General features: G+C 38.1%; 2 protein-coding genes across 2 annotated transcripts; both read left to right on the forward strand.

Moving 5' to 3' along the window:
• Positions 1-1061: 1061 nt before the first annotated feature.
• LOC145213609 (uncharacterized) lies at positions 1062-7813 on the forward strand. The gene is made up of 6 exons (XM_080081970.1): positions 1062-1982; positions 2509-2574; positions 3011-3232; positions 4037-4278; positions 5285-5509; positions 6741-7813. The coding sequence occupies exons 1-6, from the start codon at positions 1970-1972 to the stop codon at positions 7068-7070; spliced, it is 1098 nt and encodes a 365-aa protein (XP_079938096.1). The 5' UTR covers positions 1062-1969; the 3' UTR covers positions 7071-7813.
• Positions 7814-8897: 1084 nt separating this feature from the next.
• LOC145213606 (uncharacterized) lies at positions 8898-15249 on the forward strand. The gene is made up of 6 exons (XM_080081968.1): positions 8898-9183; positions 10217-10349; positions 11803-12008; positions 12512-12899; positions 13386-13612; positions 14555-15249. Exons 1-6 carry the CDS (start codon positions 8962-8964, stop codon positions 14750-14752), a joined length of 1374 nt encoding a protein of 457 aa, XP_079938094.1. The 5' UTR covers positions 8898-8961; the 3' UTR covers positions 14753-15249.
• Positions 15250-19058: the final 3809 nt, after the last annotated feature.

The following is a 19058-nucleotide window of genomic DNA, read 5'->3' on the forward strand; positions in this document are numbered from 1 at the left end:
ATCTACAAAACGGTACAAATACATAACAATATCTTACGTGCCACGCTGACGTAAGATAACGGTGCTAAACATATAACTCCGTCTCTGAGCTTGATTAGAATGCTAACTACTGGTGAGCTTATGTAGATTTAATACATTTTATTGCAAACTGTTTGAAGGCGCTCGTACTAAGCGGCACCTGAAGTTACTTTTTGTACTAACACTACCCACTGTAGTATATGTAATTAACATGCAATAAAATGTAGGCTATTCACCTTACACTCTCTCAAGTAGTAGAATTTAACTATAAGACTGCTAGTCGTATTTAAAATGCACTAGCTCTTTTATGGAGGGGATGTCACATAAACATACACTGTACGGTCGCTATTTCCGCTTTTCAGTTTCAATATGCGCAACTGTATTGTTGCGGGAAATGGTATAAACACGTCACTAATCGAACTACATCACAGAAAAAATTTCAGTGTATTATGAGTAAGAAGCTGTTTGACCAATCTTATATATTTTGAACCAACGCGGTTTAATGGGAATATTTTGAAAAAAAAGTCCTTCAAACGATCAGTATTTGTAAATCAAACGACTTTTACGTTACAATTTTGCCACAGCAACGTCCAAACCTACAATGAACCATATTTAAAGCCGTATTAGTCTAATGTAATAAAAAATACAAGAAAAATATAAGCAGTTTCGAAGAATTATTGACGAAGTAATAGATATTTCACCCTTTTGAGCAATCTCATATTCAAATAAAGTTTAGAATTGGAGACAATACGCGTAGACGTGTTGTGTGGAGATGTAACACAAAACAAACAAAGACAACACAGATTTGTTTTAAATACATAATCGATATATTTTCGGAAACTCTCAAACAATTCACCCCAGGATAACCTATACGCAACGACAGGTTGTAATTATGTTCCAATATTTAACAGACGAAGAACAAAAGATGGTCACGACTACGACTATATTGTGTGCTTATCTCCAAATTCGGGTAAACTGAATGCAATGCCAGGCTCGGCACGCGAGTTTAGGGACACGAACGAAGCGCGTAGAATCAATTAATCGTCGAATAGAACGAGGGATTTCGGCGCTAAACAACGACCTGGTTATACAACGCCTGCCAGCAAATATTTGGGAAACGCCGTTGCCGATAGCACACAGTTCAGTTGCAACCTATCTCACCCATCTGATGATAGTCAATAATTAAACCCTCGTACCCAGTGTGCGTTATAATGTACGCTAGTCACAGGGAAATGGAATTTAGCTTCAGAATTCAGTCGTTTTACAACCCTGGAGTTTGGAAAGCGGTAAAGTTTATGAGACAAGTAAAGTAGGGACGTGTTCGTGTTAAGGTCAACAGCGCTAGTTTCACATTCAACGTTCCTGACGGAAAGTCTTTTGTCCTGTTGAGCGCTAGAGAGAGAGGCTGCAGCCAAACAAAGTGTTGGGCGTGCGGGTTTTAACATTATCAGGACGTTTGAAAATTCAAACAATACAGATATTGCAAAGTGTGATAAATGTTTTTGTAAATCTGTTGTTGTATAGTGAAGGTATTAAAATGGTTAGGACAACAAACGTAAGTTTTGCAGACAGACGGCAGCAAAGTGGTATAAAGTAAAAAGTCTTAGGTACCTATTTGGACTGTATGGTAGTTTATAAATGCAATGTTCTAGTTAAACATCAGGTCAAAACCCACAGTTTTAGAACCTGGCGATATTACAAAGTGCGAATTTTTCTGTGAATCTGTTGTTGTACGATTAAAATGCGTTTAATTGGTTTCGATAAGAATTGCAGGTTTTCACAGTGTTGTGACCGTTCATGTACCAAATCTTTATAATAGTGTTCATTATTCAATTAGCAGGGCTGAGACTGAACATAACTACTTTTGGTTGGACTTCCAGTGAATACAATTGTACTTTTTAAAACCCTGACAAAGAAGTAAGCAGTTTGAAATAAGTCAAGACAGCAAACCATGGCAGAACCAGGTACGGTTTATTCCAATGTTTAAAACACATAAAATAATAAAAAAGAATAAAGGAAGTAAGTTTGTATGTGAAGTATATGCAAGTTTCAATATTACTTTAGAATTTGTTGTCAAAACAAGAGAATGCCATAATACAGTACACGTTAGCTTTCTTGTTTAATGCCAGGCTTTCCAAAACAGTGGAATATTGTCCTGATATGCAATATGTTTTCATGTAAAACCAAAGTTGGGCAGCGTTTTTTCGGGTTGAATTTGGGCTAAGCTTGAAAAAACGGGCTTGATTCGGGCCTGACTTCATACGCGGCCACATTCTTGTCGTAATTTCACCTTAGGGAATCTATTTAACCATTATTAGAGTGTTTTGAAATACTTTGCCTGGTAGGGTTCGGCCTCAAATTTTGGGACCACTTAGAACTCTGCGTAAAACCACTGATATGGCCAACTAGCCTGTTAAAAGTTTCATGGTTCAGCATGTTAAGACAAAACATACATCATGATCTTTAATAATAAAGTTTCTTTAATAACAGATTTGATTGACAGCACGACGACCGCTTATCAAAGTTCATTTCTTGGATCTTACAACGATGCCGTCAGTACGTAGAACGTTTTATGTTTGAACATAGCACAGCGTATATTTACTTTGGATCCAGCATTTAAACAGAATGCTTTGTTGGAAAGGCGGAGCACAAATTCTAGTTGTTGTTTTTTCAAATTCTATTTTTTGATCAAGTCTCTGCGCAGCCGTGTTGGAAACTCCCTAGCGCTTTAAAAAAAAAAAACTATAGTCCACAGTTCAATTGGTTTGTCGCTTCTGGCAATAAATAAGTAAAGTGTTTACGAAAGTTTTTGTTGGTCTTTTAACCACTTTATGTAAAGAAAGCCTGTGTTTTTATCTTCTTTACACATTAATTTGACGACCTCCAATAAGCCGCTTAACTAGACAAAGCAATGTTTAAGTGTTACGAAATTTGCTATTGTTAACGTAAGGTAAAAATCCTTAACACTTCTTTAACGTTGAACTTGAAACAGTTTACATATCCTGTATCTTCGGGATTCTCGGCGCCGTCATGGTCGTAGCGCTTATATTCTTTATTCTCGAACACTGCGGCTTTCTGACGTCACAAGCAGACGCTCGAGCGCGTTCCATTATGACGAAACACGACAAACTGATTCGAGAAGCGGAATCGCGAACTTATCCGGTCATGTACGGGCAAGAAATTAAACCGGTTCGATCAGCAGCGCCATCCTATGGTAAGTTAGCGCTTAAGAAAATCGGTGTTGACACAATTGCACAAAACCATTTTAATAGTTGAAAAAAGTGAAGGCGCAAATTGTAAACGGAAGATAAACGCTGTACAACCGCTTCATAATACGGAGTAGTTTCAGCGCGTTGAGTCGTTATCCACCAATTGTGCCATCCACTATTTTGAGCTCCCTGAACGTTTTAACGTTGCGCAGCTATTTCAGACTTGATGATTATTCAGTGCAATTGTGTATCTATTTGTTCTTTCACCAAGCAAAATAAATTTAACTTAATAGTTGTGTGGTGCAATCTGATTCCATTGAACGTAAACGGTGATTATCGAAATAAAGCCCAAGTTGGAGTCAACTCTGCAACTGTGTTTTAGCCTTTCCTAGTTTTAGGTACTTTGATTTGGTCTATGTCCAAGTTCGTTTCGCTAACCTAATTTTACAAGTTACAGCTCAGGTTAAGAAGCCTCGTAGCCAATTAGATCAGTGCAACTACATATGTATGGGTACAGTGCATTTTCAGGCGGTGTTTCGACAATCAAGCACCAAAACAAAGCAACACTAACACAGTCCAAATCCAAGTGCTTAAAAATTCTAGGGCTAGGTCAAACAGAATCAACCGTTTGTTAAATATTGTGTATATACCGGTCGATTCTGTTTGGCCTAGGGGTTTTCTACACTGGGTTTTGGAGTATGTTAAAGTAGAAAACATTAATCACCGGAAATTGCGAATTGTAAGGGTTGATTTCACTTTAAACTCCATCTTATTTTCTTAAGTTTAACACAACTCATATTCTCCAACAGCCACCGACAGAACTCCGGAACTGAACCAAGAAGCGGCTTTAAACTACATCAACCACGTTTTCGCGGACATAGACGACGATTTCGCCCATACAGCTGAGAATGGTGACTTGAAACGGATTGCTTATGACCCCAACGAAGTTTTCATGCCTGATAAAATCAACAAACCCGCTGTGACCGTGGCTTATGAGAGATACAGAAAAGAAGTAGATGGACCAGATGTGAAGAAGCCAAATGGAACAAAGGTTGGTTTGCAAGTGATTGGTCAAATACCATTTTATCAATTGCAAGTTGGAACTATTTTGACTGCATCAGTGGTGTTTCATTTTATGAAGTGGAGAACTGTTTAGATCAAGAAAAACGACTTGACTTAATGAATGATCAAAAATTGATACTTTTTTGAACTTATTAAGGTTATAATTTTTGATCGGTTTTAATCATTTGATTGGTCACAATAACACAAACAGTGCCAACACCTTACAAAATGATTTCATCTACAAATAAGTTACCAAAAATGCACCAAGAGTGTCACAACGAGACAGACAACTCAGTGCGAGTTCAATATATTCGGGTGGTTTTCCGCCAAACCAAAGTACACACAGTCACTAACAAATCCAAAAACAAGCTCAGTGAGTTCTTTCAACGTAGGAGCAACAACACACACGTAGTCATATGACGCGATGTCACGTGCTTTAAACTAAACGTTCAAGGGTTGTTTTAAAAGGTTGGCGGTCCGTGTTTTGTTCAGCGAGATATTATTAAACATACCAGTATGTTGCAAATCATTAACTAGTACGGATAAAGCCTAATGCTCAAAGTACGTTGTTGGTGTCGAAAAGAATATCGGCGTGCAGATACGTTTATAAATAACACCTGCTTATTGTGCGTTATCAAATATCATTTTCGTTGTGTTTTTGCAGTTTTGTAGACTGCAATAAAACAAAATGGCACACAAATTTCCGTGTGTAACAAATGATCAACGTATAAGCCACACACGATAGCCTGTGCACAGCATAGATTTTCATGTACATGGACATGCACAAAAGCTCCCTGACTACACTGAGGGCCATTGTAAGCTAAGCAGTTTATATGCAGCATAGATTTTCATGTGTATGGACATATACACAAGATCCCTGGAAACATCACATGGACCATCGTGAGCAAAAATAAACATACACGCTGTGATCACACATCATTTTAAACGCATGATATATTTCCATACAAAACAATAAGTGCAACATTTTGGCTCAGGTTCCCATGGCCGGGGAGCAGATCGATTACAGCGAACCCGAACGTCAACACCCAATTTTATCAGTTGCCATGGACGACTACGACCCCAGAGCGGAGAGAGAGGAGGAGAGGAGGAAAGAAGAAGATAGAACAGACAAAGTAAAGGTTAAAGTTCAAATGGAGGAGACCGTCGTCCCAGATAAACCAGTGTATAAGAGTCAATCGATCATGTACGAAGATCCAAAGGTTTGTGGCGCATTTTTTAACCTACCTACATTAATTCTATTGTCTTTTATCCCGGGGTTCGAACCCAGAACGCTCTCTAGGATGAATTTTGAGGCTTTTGTAATGTCTGTATATAAGTCAGGCGCCTCGGGACCATTGGTGTAGTTAGGGTAGAGCTACTAACACAAGAACTCACAACAGAAAAGTTTGCTAAATACCGATAGATGGCGTAAAGAGCGCGTTTAATTAAACTAACACTGAGACTGGGATTGGATTAGGAACCAAATTTAACATTAGTAACTAAGATTTTAGGTTAATTGTATGGTAATTGTTATGAAACCTCACCCGAAACCCGAATAGCCCTAACCCAAATAATGCATTTGAAATATTCGCGAATGTTCTTTTCGCCACCAAACAGTATTCAGCAAAAAAGTTCTTGTGTTGAAAGGAGACTATTGTACTTGCAAAATTCAACCACAGCATAGCGTCGCTCATTTTGACAAGCACAATTTTAAACACTGATAAGTTTGTGTACATTGTGGCGTTGGTGTCTCGTTTCTCAAGTGGAAAAACAAACATGATCGAATTAGCTAGGTAAGACACATGCCGATAAGTCATACTGTGTACAAATACACGCCGATAAACAATATTAATCATAAAACGCAACAGCCTTGGTGCTATGCAGGTGACACAATTTAATATTATATGAAGGGAAGGTATGACATGGCTTCCATGCAAGTTGCTTAGGTTTATGAACACTTTTGTATTGTTAAATTTACTACCAAACTATATTGCACGGTTGTTGGTATTAATGCTCAAAGTAATAAGTGTATGTGAGAGTTTAGTTCACAAAAAATGCCGCAAATAAACACTGGAGGTTAACTCTTCATTCCAAGATACGTGCTGAAATTGAATTGCAAACGAAATTCTTGTGTGAAATTCAGGCCAACTGGTCCAAGTTTAACCGACCTGGTGCGGCTGATATACCCGTATTGTATCACTGATAATATGATTGGCATTTGCCGAAACGTTTACTAACAAAGCATGCCGCTTTCCATTTAACCATTATACTTCTCTCAAAACTTACAAACGGATTCGCGAAACTGGTTTAAAAATTAAATTGTGATGTAAGTGATCGTGCCCGCGTAGTGTTTGTAGAATGTTTTGCATTACCTTAACAATTGTAAGCTTCTGTTTTGACGGTGGTTGCTTGTTATTTATCAACCGTTACGTTACAATTTTATTTTTGTAGATTGCCAAGCGAGAAAGAGCGGAGGAGTTGCGTCGAAAAGAGGAACTAAAGAAACAAGAGGAGAAAAAACGGCAAAGCAAACGGATCGTGGTGGAAAGTCCGACTTCTGTCAAAGAAGATACAGTCCCAGTTAAACTTGTGCAACCTCAGAGAAAGATCCCGATCCAAAGAAAAACCAACCAATCAACGAAGAGTTCATCTTCAACCAGCCAATCACCGACAAGCAAATCTCCAAGCAGCCAATCACCGACGAGAAAAGTTCCAATCAACCAATCACCGATAACTCCCGACAGCAAACCATCAACTGAATTTACATACTTTGGTTATTGATCAATACCACTTGTGTTTTCGACATTGAATTTTTGTCCATCTTTGATTAACCTTATATAGTTTTCCGTATACGCATTTACAGAAAAAACTCGTTATTATACTTATTTACGCATACTGTTTTCATTTGTTTTTACGAATCTTTCTGCTTGTTCGTAGATACTGACGATGCTGTAAACGCGAAATATATATTTAAAACCAAAGGATGTACGACTAAGTGTTTTTACTGAACTTAGACCCATTGCTATAAGGCTCATTAGTCTTCATCCACCAAGCAACGAACTGGGTGATTCCAGCTTTAAGTTTCAATTACGAGTGTTGTGTTATACTTTATTTACCCTTTAACTTCGCCAGTCTAACTGAAGTTTATGAGTTCAATAAGAAACAGATATGGCAATGCACTTGATCAAAGCATGCTTACACAAATATACTGGCTCGTTTGTTTCTTTGTGAGTTTTTCAAACGTGAATTGCGTAACTTATAATTCATCAGCGTGTCAATTGTTTTGAGCTATTCTTCAGGGGCAAATGCAAATGTGGTCATTTTTACTGTTCAAAAAGGTCTTTTGTGCCTTTGTCCAACTAAGGTGTGCATGAGAAGGACTTTTGAATGTTTAAAAGCGACACAAAACAAGTCGAGAAGTTAGTTTAAGTTGTGTAATTGCTTACAAATTGTTGTTTATCCTTTTCTCGTTTTGTTAAATGCATGTAAACATTTGTAAACTAAACATATTTTATTACATTTTCTGATAGTATGTGTGTGTTTTTACAGCTTTATAGAATGACTTACAGCAGTGTCACACCAATCACAATCAACATCTAGTAAGAATTGGATTATCTTGAGCTAAAAATGATGTCTCACCACACACAGAGGATGACGTAGCAAAATAAATCACACCTATTTCTTGCCGTAGTGCTGCCCCTGTTTAGAGCGTGCAGTGATATCACCTGGGCATTGTGCAGCTCGTCATAGAGCATATCCTGTGGCTTGGTAATGTGAGCTTAAAAGGAAGTGAAGTAGCATGACTACCCTAGCCAGGCTAAAGTGTCACTGTGTATTACGCATTGCACGTATATCTCTCATTTCCTGAAACGCATCTTAAGTTTTGTTCTTTAGAAATCCACAGTAGTTCCTTATCCCGCAAAGCATGCAGCTGGTTTAAAGAGAGATTGTGTATAATTACTAGGCAGAATGTAAGTTGGAAATTGCATGTTGTGCCACGTTCTGCAGGCTGTATTTAAATTCGGGCAATCAAGGATATGCGATTAGCATTGGAGAGGCAAATTACGGACGTAACATATAGCGGAGTAGGCTACACAGGTTCTATCGCAACGTTGTGTAGCTCGCAGAATATGGAAAGTAAAATTGATTAAAATATGAGGCTAACACTACTTGGTTCAAAAATAAATGAAATAAGTTTAACGTGGAAAAATTGGGATTCGGAAAAAAATCTATGAGGGTCGTTGAATTTTAGCGTGTTAGTATTAAAGACCACTGGATCAAGGCTATAGGGCAGAATATACAACACCAAGAACCGAAACAGTAAGATTAGTAGAAAGATTGACAATAAATTCGAGAAGATTGGTCAAAAATAAAAGTTTTTAAGTTTGTGTTTAGGATTTTCGAATCGCAAAGCGTTTAGTTGTGATGGCAATTTAAAACTGAGAAACTATTGCATTTAGAGTATGTAATTGAAGGCATATGTAAGTAAATGACTGGCAAACTGGACCTTCGCAAAAAGTGTTGAATATTTAAATAATAAACCAAATACCCTATAGAAAAGTGCAAGCAACCTAAAGATAATAGTATGACATGATTTTTTTCAGCTAATACAAGGTGTATACGTGTAAATTAAACATATTCTCCTGATATTCATATCTTTACTCCTGCCAAAATGAAGGCAGCTTCCATATTGCTGCTAGCCCTTTGTGCAATTGGAACACGAGGACAAGACGTCGTTTGTCCTGCTCCCAATGTCCATTGTGACTGTGGTGACGTCATAGACGGAGTTGTTAGTTGTAGAGACATTAATGAAGTGCCGGAACAATTGCCCACCAATACTGTGTGGTTGGACTTGGGGCAGGGAGTGATTGGGCCAGTGCTATTGAAAATCCAGGTATGTAAGCAGCCCTTGTTTCCAGTTCGATATGTTAAATCTTGTCGCTTTGTAATTAATCGAAAGTTTCCGTTTTATAAACATACACATGAATCGTATTTTTATGGTTTTTGAAACCTTTTCACTATTTCTAACTATTGGAAATTTTTTGACAAAAACGGTTTGGAAAAATAGTAATAAACCGAATACGTCAAACAAAAACCGACAAAATAGTTTGTTATTACAAAAATCCATTCAAAATAAGCCGACATGCTTCAAAATTAAATGTTTCTGTTTTAAATAGAAAGATTAAATTTATTTCGACAAGTGAATGATATTTTAGACTTTACCAAACAAACGCTCAAAATTGACATTGAGTAACAGCTGACGTCACTTAACTGTTTAAACCACCACAAACCAAGTTTATTTGAGTTATAACATGAAATATTACAAATGCCATGTTAAACCTTATACGGTCAAAACTGTGATCTAAACATCCGGAAAACATAAAAATAGCAACAAGACTGACTTTGTTGCGACTAAAGCAACGAATTTTGAAGGAAACAAACGCTGGTATTTCCATATTCAGCTGTTGGTCGCATACCAACAATGTCACAAGATAAACGAACGCGCAAGCCACGTTTATCTGCACAAGCTCTGTGACGTAACATGGCAGAATGTGATGTGACAAACAGCACTGTGACGTAATATTCAACAGTTGATGTAGAGGTCTGTCGGTTTAGCTGGAAATGTGCCATGTAGTGTTGTGAGATTTCTTCTAAGTCTAATCAAAACAGTTACTCCAAATCGTGTTGTACTTTGGATGTAGATTCTCCCACGGTGGAGGCCTATGAACTTTGTGTGAGTACTCACCACAAGTTATTCATAAGGTTTAGAAATAGTAAGAAAAGTTTGGGAAATGATTTCATAAGTTTTCGATACACTGGAATAACCCAACAATCACGTATTTTCCTACAAGGGTTACAAGTCAAGCAAGATCCCCAACAACATTCAATACATTTCTGTTTTACAAATATGAACGTTTCTGTTTCAGATGTACCGTCTCAACTCGCTCAAGATAACCAACCTGTACCTGTCAGACAACAAGATCGAGGCCATAGAAGACAACGCGTTCGACATGATGTATCTTGTCGTTGAACTTGATCTCTCCGGAAACAAAATCCAGGGTAAGGAACGAACTTAAAACTCCGAAATAGGCAAATCGCAGCTACGCAAGTTAAGAAGAAACCTAAGTTTGAGTTTATAAGCAAATAAACTGGTTGGTACGATCTATCATTCCCTATCATTTATCCAATATCACGTTTTGGAAGGTTGCTAAACAATGTCAAAATAAGGTTTAAGTTCGTTAAAAAGCGCATCTGGACCGCTCAGTCAAATGCCCACAGCTTTGCCGACGTATGCCCTAATTCAAAAAACGCCAGCCCCCCAAATAATACGTTAATGATTCCTTTAAACCGGAAAAAAAGGCAAACGAGTTCTAACTTTAAATGTTGTCAAGAACTTCAAAGAAAAGCATGGAACAAGGGAAATGTATATATAAGCTATTGCTGCCATGCATAATATCAAATACATTTGCCAGAAGAGCTGTATAAACTTGAAGGGATATGTATCTGACTTATAAAATACTACAGCATAAAAAAACGCAACACCATGGGTGTATTATAACATCTTGGACAATTGCAACTGTTTTTGAAGTTGACGAATCCCTTTGTGGACAAACGCACACAATCATTCTGTTTTGTAGACTTACTGCAAAGTTTAGTTGTCAGCAATGGTAAAACTTTTAAGCTTTTTCACAAGACCCCTAAATGAAATTACTACGTTGCAACGTGAACCTAAATAACCCCATTAAAAAGACGCTTTCATAATAACAAGTCGCAGCCAACCGATACGTAACAATCCCCTGCGGTCATAGGTAATCACTTCTGTCTGCGTAATCGCAATGTAATGCGGTGAGCTTACGCGTGTAGTTGAATCATCAAACTGCTTACGGTCTGACAGTGATCTAAATAACATTGTAAGACCTACATATCTGCGACACAGTGCAATGAATACAAATTAAACGACACTTGTTAAGTCGGAGCTGTCGAAAATGTTGGTATTCAATATTCTATGTTTAAAATGTTATTGGTAACAGTGAGATTCAAACCCGTAACTGAAAATTTACAGCGCAAGCTATTTCAACGTCATGGATACAAAACCCACTGATATCTGATATGCTGCATTTACTATACAGTTGATCTTTTAACACCGAAAGAGCAAACTATTCATACACAAGACAAAAAATCGACAAATTTTTATCAAGTTTAATTAAATGATTGATGTTTTTGGCCCCAAGGTGTGTAGATTTTAAGTGATTGATTTAATTTTATATATTTTTACCCTTAGTTATAAAAGGTAAATACGCTTGTGTTACTGTAAGCCGTTATGTAACAACTAATAACACGACTTTGGACTAACAGACGATCGAAAACGCGTTTCAAAAGCTGCTACAAAACTATACAGCAAAAAGACACACAAACTTTGCCACGTAGCTTTATCAATTCTTCATTGGATTGAATGAAAACAAACAAAATCCAAATCTAATCTTAAATCCAATAAATAACAACATTTTTTTAGCTTTGACCGACAACACTTTGGTGGGGCTAAAGAGCTTGAAAACCCTGTACCTCGCCAACAACGAGTTAAAGGTTCTGCCATCACGCATATTCGAAAATGTTCCAACCCTGCAGTATCTGGATCTTGAAAACAACAAACTCACATCGATTGGGAGAGAGTTCACCACACTCTACGACCTCGGATGGCTTTACCTCGCATCAAACCAGGTGAGAATAAGCATGGTCAGCAGAAACATATTTTCAGTTTAATTTATAGTTGGAAATTCTTGCACGATGTTATGTTAAAGCTTCACAAATAAGTTTGCTTTTGCTATAACAATAAGTCGTGTGTTAGCCTACTTTATATACACTTAAGCCCACATAATCGGTGTAAATAAATGTAACGCCGGTTTCAAAGCTGATTCGTACTTCGTCAAAAAGCGCAAATGTTGTCCAAAAAGCAAAAGCCAATCACTCGAAGATAGGAAGAGAAAGAACGTTGCTTATTGCAGCGAAGGAAAGATCGCTTTAGTTTGTTTTATTTCAAATTGTGATCCAATGATGGCCTTGGCAATTGCCGTAGTGTTTATGAAAAAAAAAACGTTTCGTTTTTACAAATATCTGGGCCACTAAGAAATAAACGAATCGTTTATGACATTATACATTCCAAATACAATAAAAAATATTCACGACAATTACATAGCTAACCAACTTTTTGCATTGATTTTTAGATAAGCGAAATTGCTCGGGAATCATTTTCAGGCCTATCGGCTCTGAACCATCTCTCGCTGTTCGGTAACCAACTTACACTCCCCGAATCGGCCTGGTTCAGGGATATCGAGAACAACAACGGGACGGCTGAGATCGACAGACGCATAAAAACCACTACAGTCTACCCTAACCCGTGGTTGTGCTGCTCAGGAACAATCCTCTACTACCAGCATTTGTTGACTGTTTCGCGCACCGAGAAAAGTTATAATCAACTCAACCTCGTGTGCTCGTGGCCTGTCGCGCTGTCTGGCCGCTTGATGGCATCGCTGAGTCTGGAGGAGATGGGAGCAGCGGATTGTGACGATTACACCAAGGTTACGACTTTCCCACCACTGACCACAACAACAGGTAAATGTTTACTGTCAATATATTACATTTCAATAAAGCCATCATATATATATATGTTTGTCTTTTCGGGCTAATGTCTTCTTGGTTTCCAGGTTATTTCGTGTTTCTTTGGCAATGTTGCATAACAAATCTTGATGTTTTATCTTAAAAAATAATCTTAAAAAAAGCTGTAGTTTAGCATATATTATCCACAACTTGAATCGTCTGTTATAAGAACGCATTGGTTCACGACGATTTCTGTACAAGCACAGTTTTTATCTCACAATTGTGAGATTTAAACTACATAAGTGTAGCGCCAGTGAAACAATGACTCTTTTACACGGTTAAAAATATTTGAATACTCATTTTACGAAGCTATTTTAGTAAAGAATATGTTTTAATTACTTCACATCGAATGAATCTGTTTCCTGGAAATGTTTTTCGTATTGAACATTAGCAGGTTGTTTGTGCTTTGGTTTGTAACTTTGGTATTTTGTCATTGTGCAGTTGTAAGCCTTCCGCCTCCTGAGTCCGAAGGCTACGTTAACTTCATGGGAGGGATGAACGATGCTGGAGCTTTCTTCCTTCTTATTTTCTTCGCTGTGATTGGTGGATTGATTGTGGGCGGGGCTTGCTACTTCCACCGCAACAAGAGGGCAAGGGTTGCTGTACGCGAGTTTATGATGAGTGTACGAGTGGATAAAGCAAAGCCCCATACCAACGCAGAGAGCGCGGTAAGGATAGTGATCAATGATTGGTGTACAGCAGTGGTTCTCAAACTTTTTTTTGTTGCGACGCCTCTGGAAAAGTTTTCTGGTCTTGCGACGCACCAGCAAATAAAAGTTAATGAGGAAACTTGTTATTAAAGTTGTGTTTATTGATACAACAACCAAAATCCACGAAACGGGACTATTCTGCGACGCCTTTGGAAAATTGAAACGACGCACCAGGGCGTCGCGACGCATAGTTTGAGAACTACTGGTGTACAGTATTGCGGCTGTAAATTGAATAGCTTTGCTACATTTACAATAAGCACAATGGTGTAACTTACATTCGGAAGTGTAGAGTTGTAAGTGCGCATGAAAAATGAGGCAGAATCCGAAAGTACAAGCCCTTAACCAAGGTTAAATTAAGACATAAATACAACCAAGTGTGAACTCAGATCTAAATCAAGCCAATTTTGTTAAAACTTAAGCATGAAGCAAGAGGCCCGGTCCGACTTACAACTTACATACAAGGTTATAAAAAGGAGGCACGTTTATTCAGAGGAATTTACATTCCCAGATTTGCGCCTTTGGTATTAGGCCACAAACAGACATCTTTCCCGGTTTAGCGTTACCGTAATTTAAAGTAATGACAAACCAGGATAAATAAAACTCAAAAACCTTAAGCATACTATTTCGTCTGGTAAAACAATTTGTAACTTCATTTTTTCATACATACCAAACTAAAGCGTTCTGTACACTTAAATCAGTCTGTGTTTTCCGTTATACAATGTAATATAAAAAAAAACACAATTTCGCCGATGAATTGCATCCTCAGTTCTAAACAAGAAATAAAAAAATAGTTATCAGAAAATATATTTTATACGTAACTGGAATCGCCTGTAATTAGCGCGCGTTGGTTTAGAACGATTTCTTTACAATTTTTTATTAATTTATTTTTGCATCTTACAGCCGACCCGACCTTACAAACAGGAACGCACCACCTACGGGGCGAACAACGAGAGTATGGGGCACCACGCAGCGGACAACGAGGCGGTTCCGACCGATCTACGAATCAGCAACAAGAGATTTAATCACGTGGTTGGGGAAAGCACCGACTACAGTGAAGATGAAGTTTGGAACGCAAGACAGAAACGTCGGCCATTTTAAATTGTGTTTCAAAGATGACAAAAGTTGTTCTGTGTTTGTAAATCCTAATAAGTTTTGACGCCCAACTAACGAACGTGTCTAATACAGCAAAATTGTTTGCTTCTTTGTTTGTTTTTTACTCCTAATGTAAATTGTCGGTCGCTTCATGACCCATTCGAATATCTTCCATGTAAGTTTCAAGTGTAATAGTTTGTCACTTGAGAAGGTTTTTTAGAAAAAAGCAAATGTATGTCAACATCTTGCTTAATAAGAATGCTTGAAAAAATCTTTTGGTTTCAATGAAGAGAATTTCCCAAATACGCGATTAACTGCTGAATTTTTCATCAATATTTGTTTTTCTCTTCCCACAAAACAATTCTCGAATGATAATTGCTTTAATTTCGCCCTTTTAATCGACCCACACTCCTCATATCTTTGTACATCCAACATTTTACGAAGTTTGAATAGTTTTTAGTACATGTGTCAATCATATGTTTGTATTTTAATAAAACGAGTGTAAAAAGAAGCAAAAAATCTGCAAATAGCAATCCATAGAATTAAATGATCAGTTTAAAACGTGCTTCACACTTTTCTGTGGAGCAAGTTACATATGATACCAGTATTCGGTTTGCTCAAGCGTGCATATCAGCAACCGAAAGCTGACATGAGTTTCGGGGTTTCATGGTTTACTTGACAAAGATGTTTAAAAAGCTATAAAATGAAACCACTAGTATTTACCCACAAAATACAGGATGGTCGCTAGCACATCATAAAGCACTTTTCCAAGGGTTGTGTTGGCAATACAAAAGGGAAAAAACTGAACCAAACGTGCAGCGTTTATCAGACACATCATTGCCGTAAAATCAAACATAGCTTTGTCGAATAATGATTTTTTTTCTAAACCATGGAGTAAAACTCAACGGTAAAACGTCACGTTTTTTCTTAGTTGCTGAGCTCTTTTTGTGTTATGACGCCTAATTTGAAATTAATGAGCAAATTCAGGGGCTTGGCTTGTCTAGCTATGAAAGAGGAACGTCTGGAACACACGTAGTTGGCTGGAAACTTAAGGGAGTTACCAAGTATAAACTTAAATTCCTTTGTGGTTCAAGTTCGAGGTGTGGTGGGGAGCACCTACACGGTTGAGCGCAGAACAAAAGACAAAAACGCACAATTAGTGACCGAACTATCGACTCACAATAAAACCTTCAGCACGTAAAATAATAGATAGAGATTTTTGGTTCGCGAGACAGAAAACAGAGCGGGGAATACCCTCAAGGGGAACGCTGCATTGTGATCGGACAGACCCGACTTGTTGGAGAGCAACTCCAGTCGCCAATTGTATCAGACTGACGGCGAGCCGAGCACGTTTGGTGTTTTTACACAGAGTTTCTCGGTTGCAAAGACATAAATAGAATTCGGTATGTTACTATTTGCAGGTTTTGCTTGTACATAATATCGCTATAGTTTAGTTTATACACATCAAGGACTTAAGTACTGGAAAAGTATCGGAGTACAAAAGACTGATCTGTTGAGATTTGAACTTTCAACCACGCCTAATCAGTATAGGAGGATTTTAAAAGACTGAATGCTGGATCTTCAAGCTGACAAGCAAGATTTTGGCTTCAGCAGTCAAGAAACTAACATGAACCAGTCTTCAGTCAATAGTATCAACACTTCCACAGGCAACAACTCCAGTGACTTTATACAGTGGGATGACCAGCAAATCGGTTTAACAGTGTTTCTCGCCCTGCTAACATTAGTTAGTTTTTATGTAACAGCATCTTTGATCTTGCACGAGTATCGCGTATTTACTCACGTGAACCACAACGGGAGGTTACACGAGGACATCGCGAAGCGAAAGAAACAAGTTCTTGTGAATGTGTTGTGCTTGGGAGCCGCTATCACTGTAACGGGAAGGTGTTGTGCCGAAATCTCCTACCTCTACCTCGCGACTGCCACAGACTTCAGTTGTACATTGATCCTGCGTGCTCACATCTGCCTCTTCGCATTGGCCATGACCTTCATCTACGTTTACCTGTGGCATAGGCAGAGATTTCTGTACGAGCAACCGTGTATGAGGATATACAACTGCAAATTCACAAGGGCGCTTAGTGTGTTTGTACTGGCAACAATGGTGGCCTCCCTCGTGGCTGTGATCGCTCTTTTCATGTCAACTCGATCGTACAGAACCCGCCGTGGACGTTGCGAGGTGGTCTCGACCATCTCAGTGCGTTTACCGTGGATCATTTTATCAGCGTTCTCATTAACCTGGCAAGTTGTGCTGTTGTATCTATTCGTTGCACCGCTGACAAAACATGCAGCTGGGCGACGAGCTTCCTTCGGTAAAAACGCCAGCGTTCGAAACCACAATAACTTTCAAGTAAAACCAACGGTTGTGCGAGTCCTTACCACTGTTAGTTTTTGTGTGGTTTCGGACATTGCAGCAATGGTTGTCACTTTTGTAAGTGGATACTTCGCAAAACCAGTACTTGTGTCAAATGTTGCCTATGATGTAAGTTTGGTGGTGAATCTAATCAGTATTGTGTGTTCGTTCAAGAACTGGAATCAGCGCTTATTTCCATGGTGTGAGAAACGTGACAATATAAGACGATTGTCATCTCTAAGAGCAATTTCACCAATAGCCGCAGTAAGTAACCGCTTCTTTCCTGCTGTGGCGCATGGCGGGCACACAAACAATATACAAGCGTGAAGAATTGTAAACAAATATATTTCATTGTTTTCCTTGGCATTTTTGTGGTATTTTTTTACATGTAATATCAAATTACGCGACTGCTTACGAGTTTAACATGGTACTTTGTATGTTTTAACTCAACAATAAATGACAGTGTTGTGTTATATTTCCCATTTGATCCTTATAAACGCTTAAATCATCAAACAAAATATTGCGTTTATGTTAGTTTGTGTTGTCCCAATGCGTTCAAAACGAAGTGCCTGATATACGGAGCATGTTCTTGATGCTCGATTTGATTGAGGTTCACTTAACATTTTTGTAACATTAGAGTTTCTGAAACCGGTTCTAATTCTGTATAACGCCGCAAAATTGAGCATTAGAAACAAAGTAAAATGTTTCATTATGGCGTGGTAAGCGTAAAATCAAATTAAGCCTAACTTAGCAACTGTATGTCATCAAACTCCCCCGAAAAGTCCCCGCATTACGTGGGTAAAAGGCATGTTTCGATTGAAATGTTTGCAAACCAAACTTCCCATTATGTGGCCTCGTTCCGTGCTGCTGACAATGAACCACGGTAAGATTGTGGTCGACACAATTCCAACTCTGCGCTAAAAGAGGGTTTAACCCGGGGTAAAAGATAACAGAAAAAATGCGGAATGAAACGTAATGGTTCCTTGTAACAAGTTCAAAAGAGGTCAATGTTAGGTAATGGGAAAACTAACCACGCGTTTTGACTAATTTGAATTTGGAAGTTTAGTATGGTTTTGAAAATAACTTGTAATTAAAAAAAAAATAACTAAAAAAACTAAATTATACAATCACAAGTAAACAATGTCCCGATATGAAGGATGGTGACATCGGTGGCATATTAGAAGAACGGCACAGTTAAGTACGAAATTGTTTTGTCTGAGATGTATCAGTTACATAGACATCTTCAGTATCTTATTCCAATAGAATGTTAAATAACATTAAAAAGTTTCTTCCACAGAATAAACCAATTTTGCTTAGTGATACATATACAGGGTTTCAGAAATCACTTAATGTAGATTCCTATAACATTGCATTTTAAATACAATTTTCATGACCTGCTCTAAACGCCGAATATCGTGACGAAACGAATTTTGATTTCATACAAACAAGTTAGGTAATTGGAGCAGGTCGACGTGTTGTGAGATGATATGAGTAATATCACAAACGCACTAAGTATTGCCGCGACGTTAAAAGTTTCACAAAATGTCCCGGTATTCGACGAAAGTGACCCGAACCTAACTATTTTTCCACGGTTTCTTGTAAACCTCACAAACGCCAAACTACGTATTCCAGCCGTTTCTGCTGGCTCGTCAACTGACGCAAATTGTTCCGAAAATTTGACAGATTTCTTATTGCTCTGACGATAAAACTGTTTAATATTTTCACTTTTGATATTTGTATGATTATACTGCCCACAAATATGATGCTAGCATACGTGAAAGTATTGTATTTCGTGTCTAAAAAGTGTTTTTTTATCGTTTAGATCAGGGGTGTGCAACCTTTGTTACTGTGGGGCCAAATACAATTGCCAAAATTTGATCGCGGGCCGCACCTGTGTATAACACAAGGTGATTTTACTTTGTTGCTTACCAAATATGCTTATCT

This window comes from Phallusia mammillata, chromosome 2, assembly GCF_965637545.1.
Source record: "Phallusia mammillata chromosome 2, kaPhaMamm4.hap1.1, whole genome shotgun sequence".
Classification (NCBI taxonomy): domain Eukaryota; kingdom Metazoa; phylum Chordata; class Ascidiacea; order Phlebobranchia; family Ascidiidae; genus Phallusia; species Phallusia mammillata.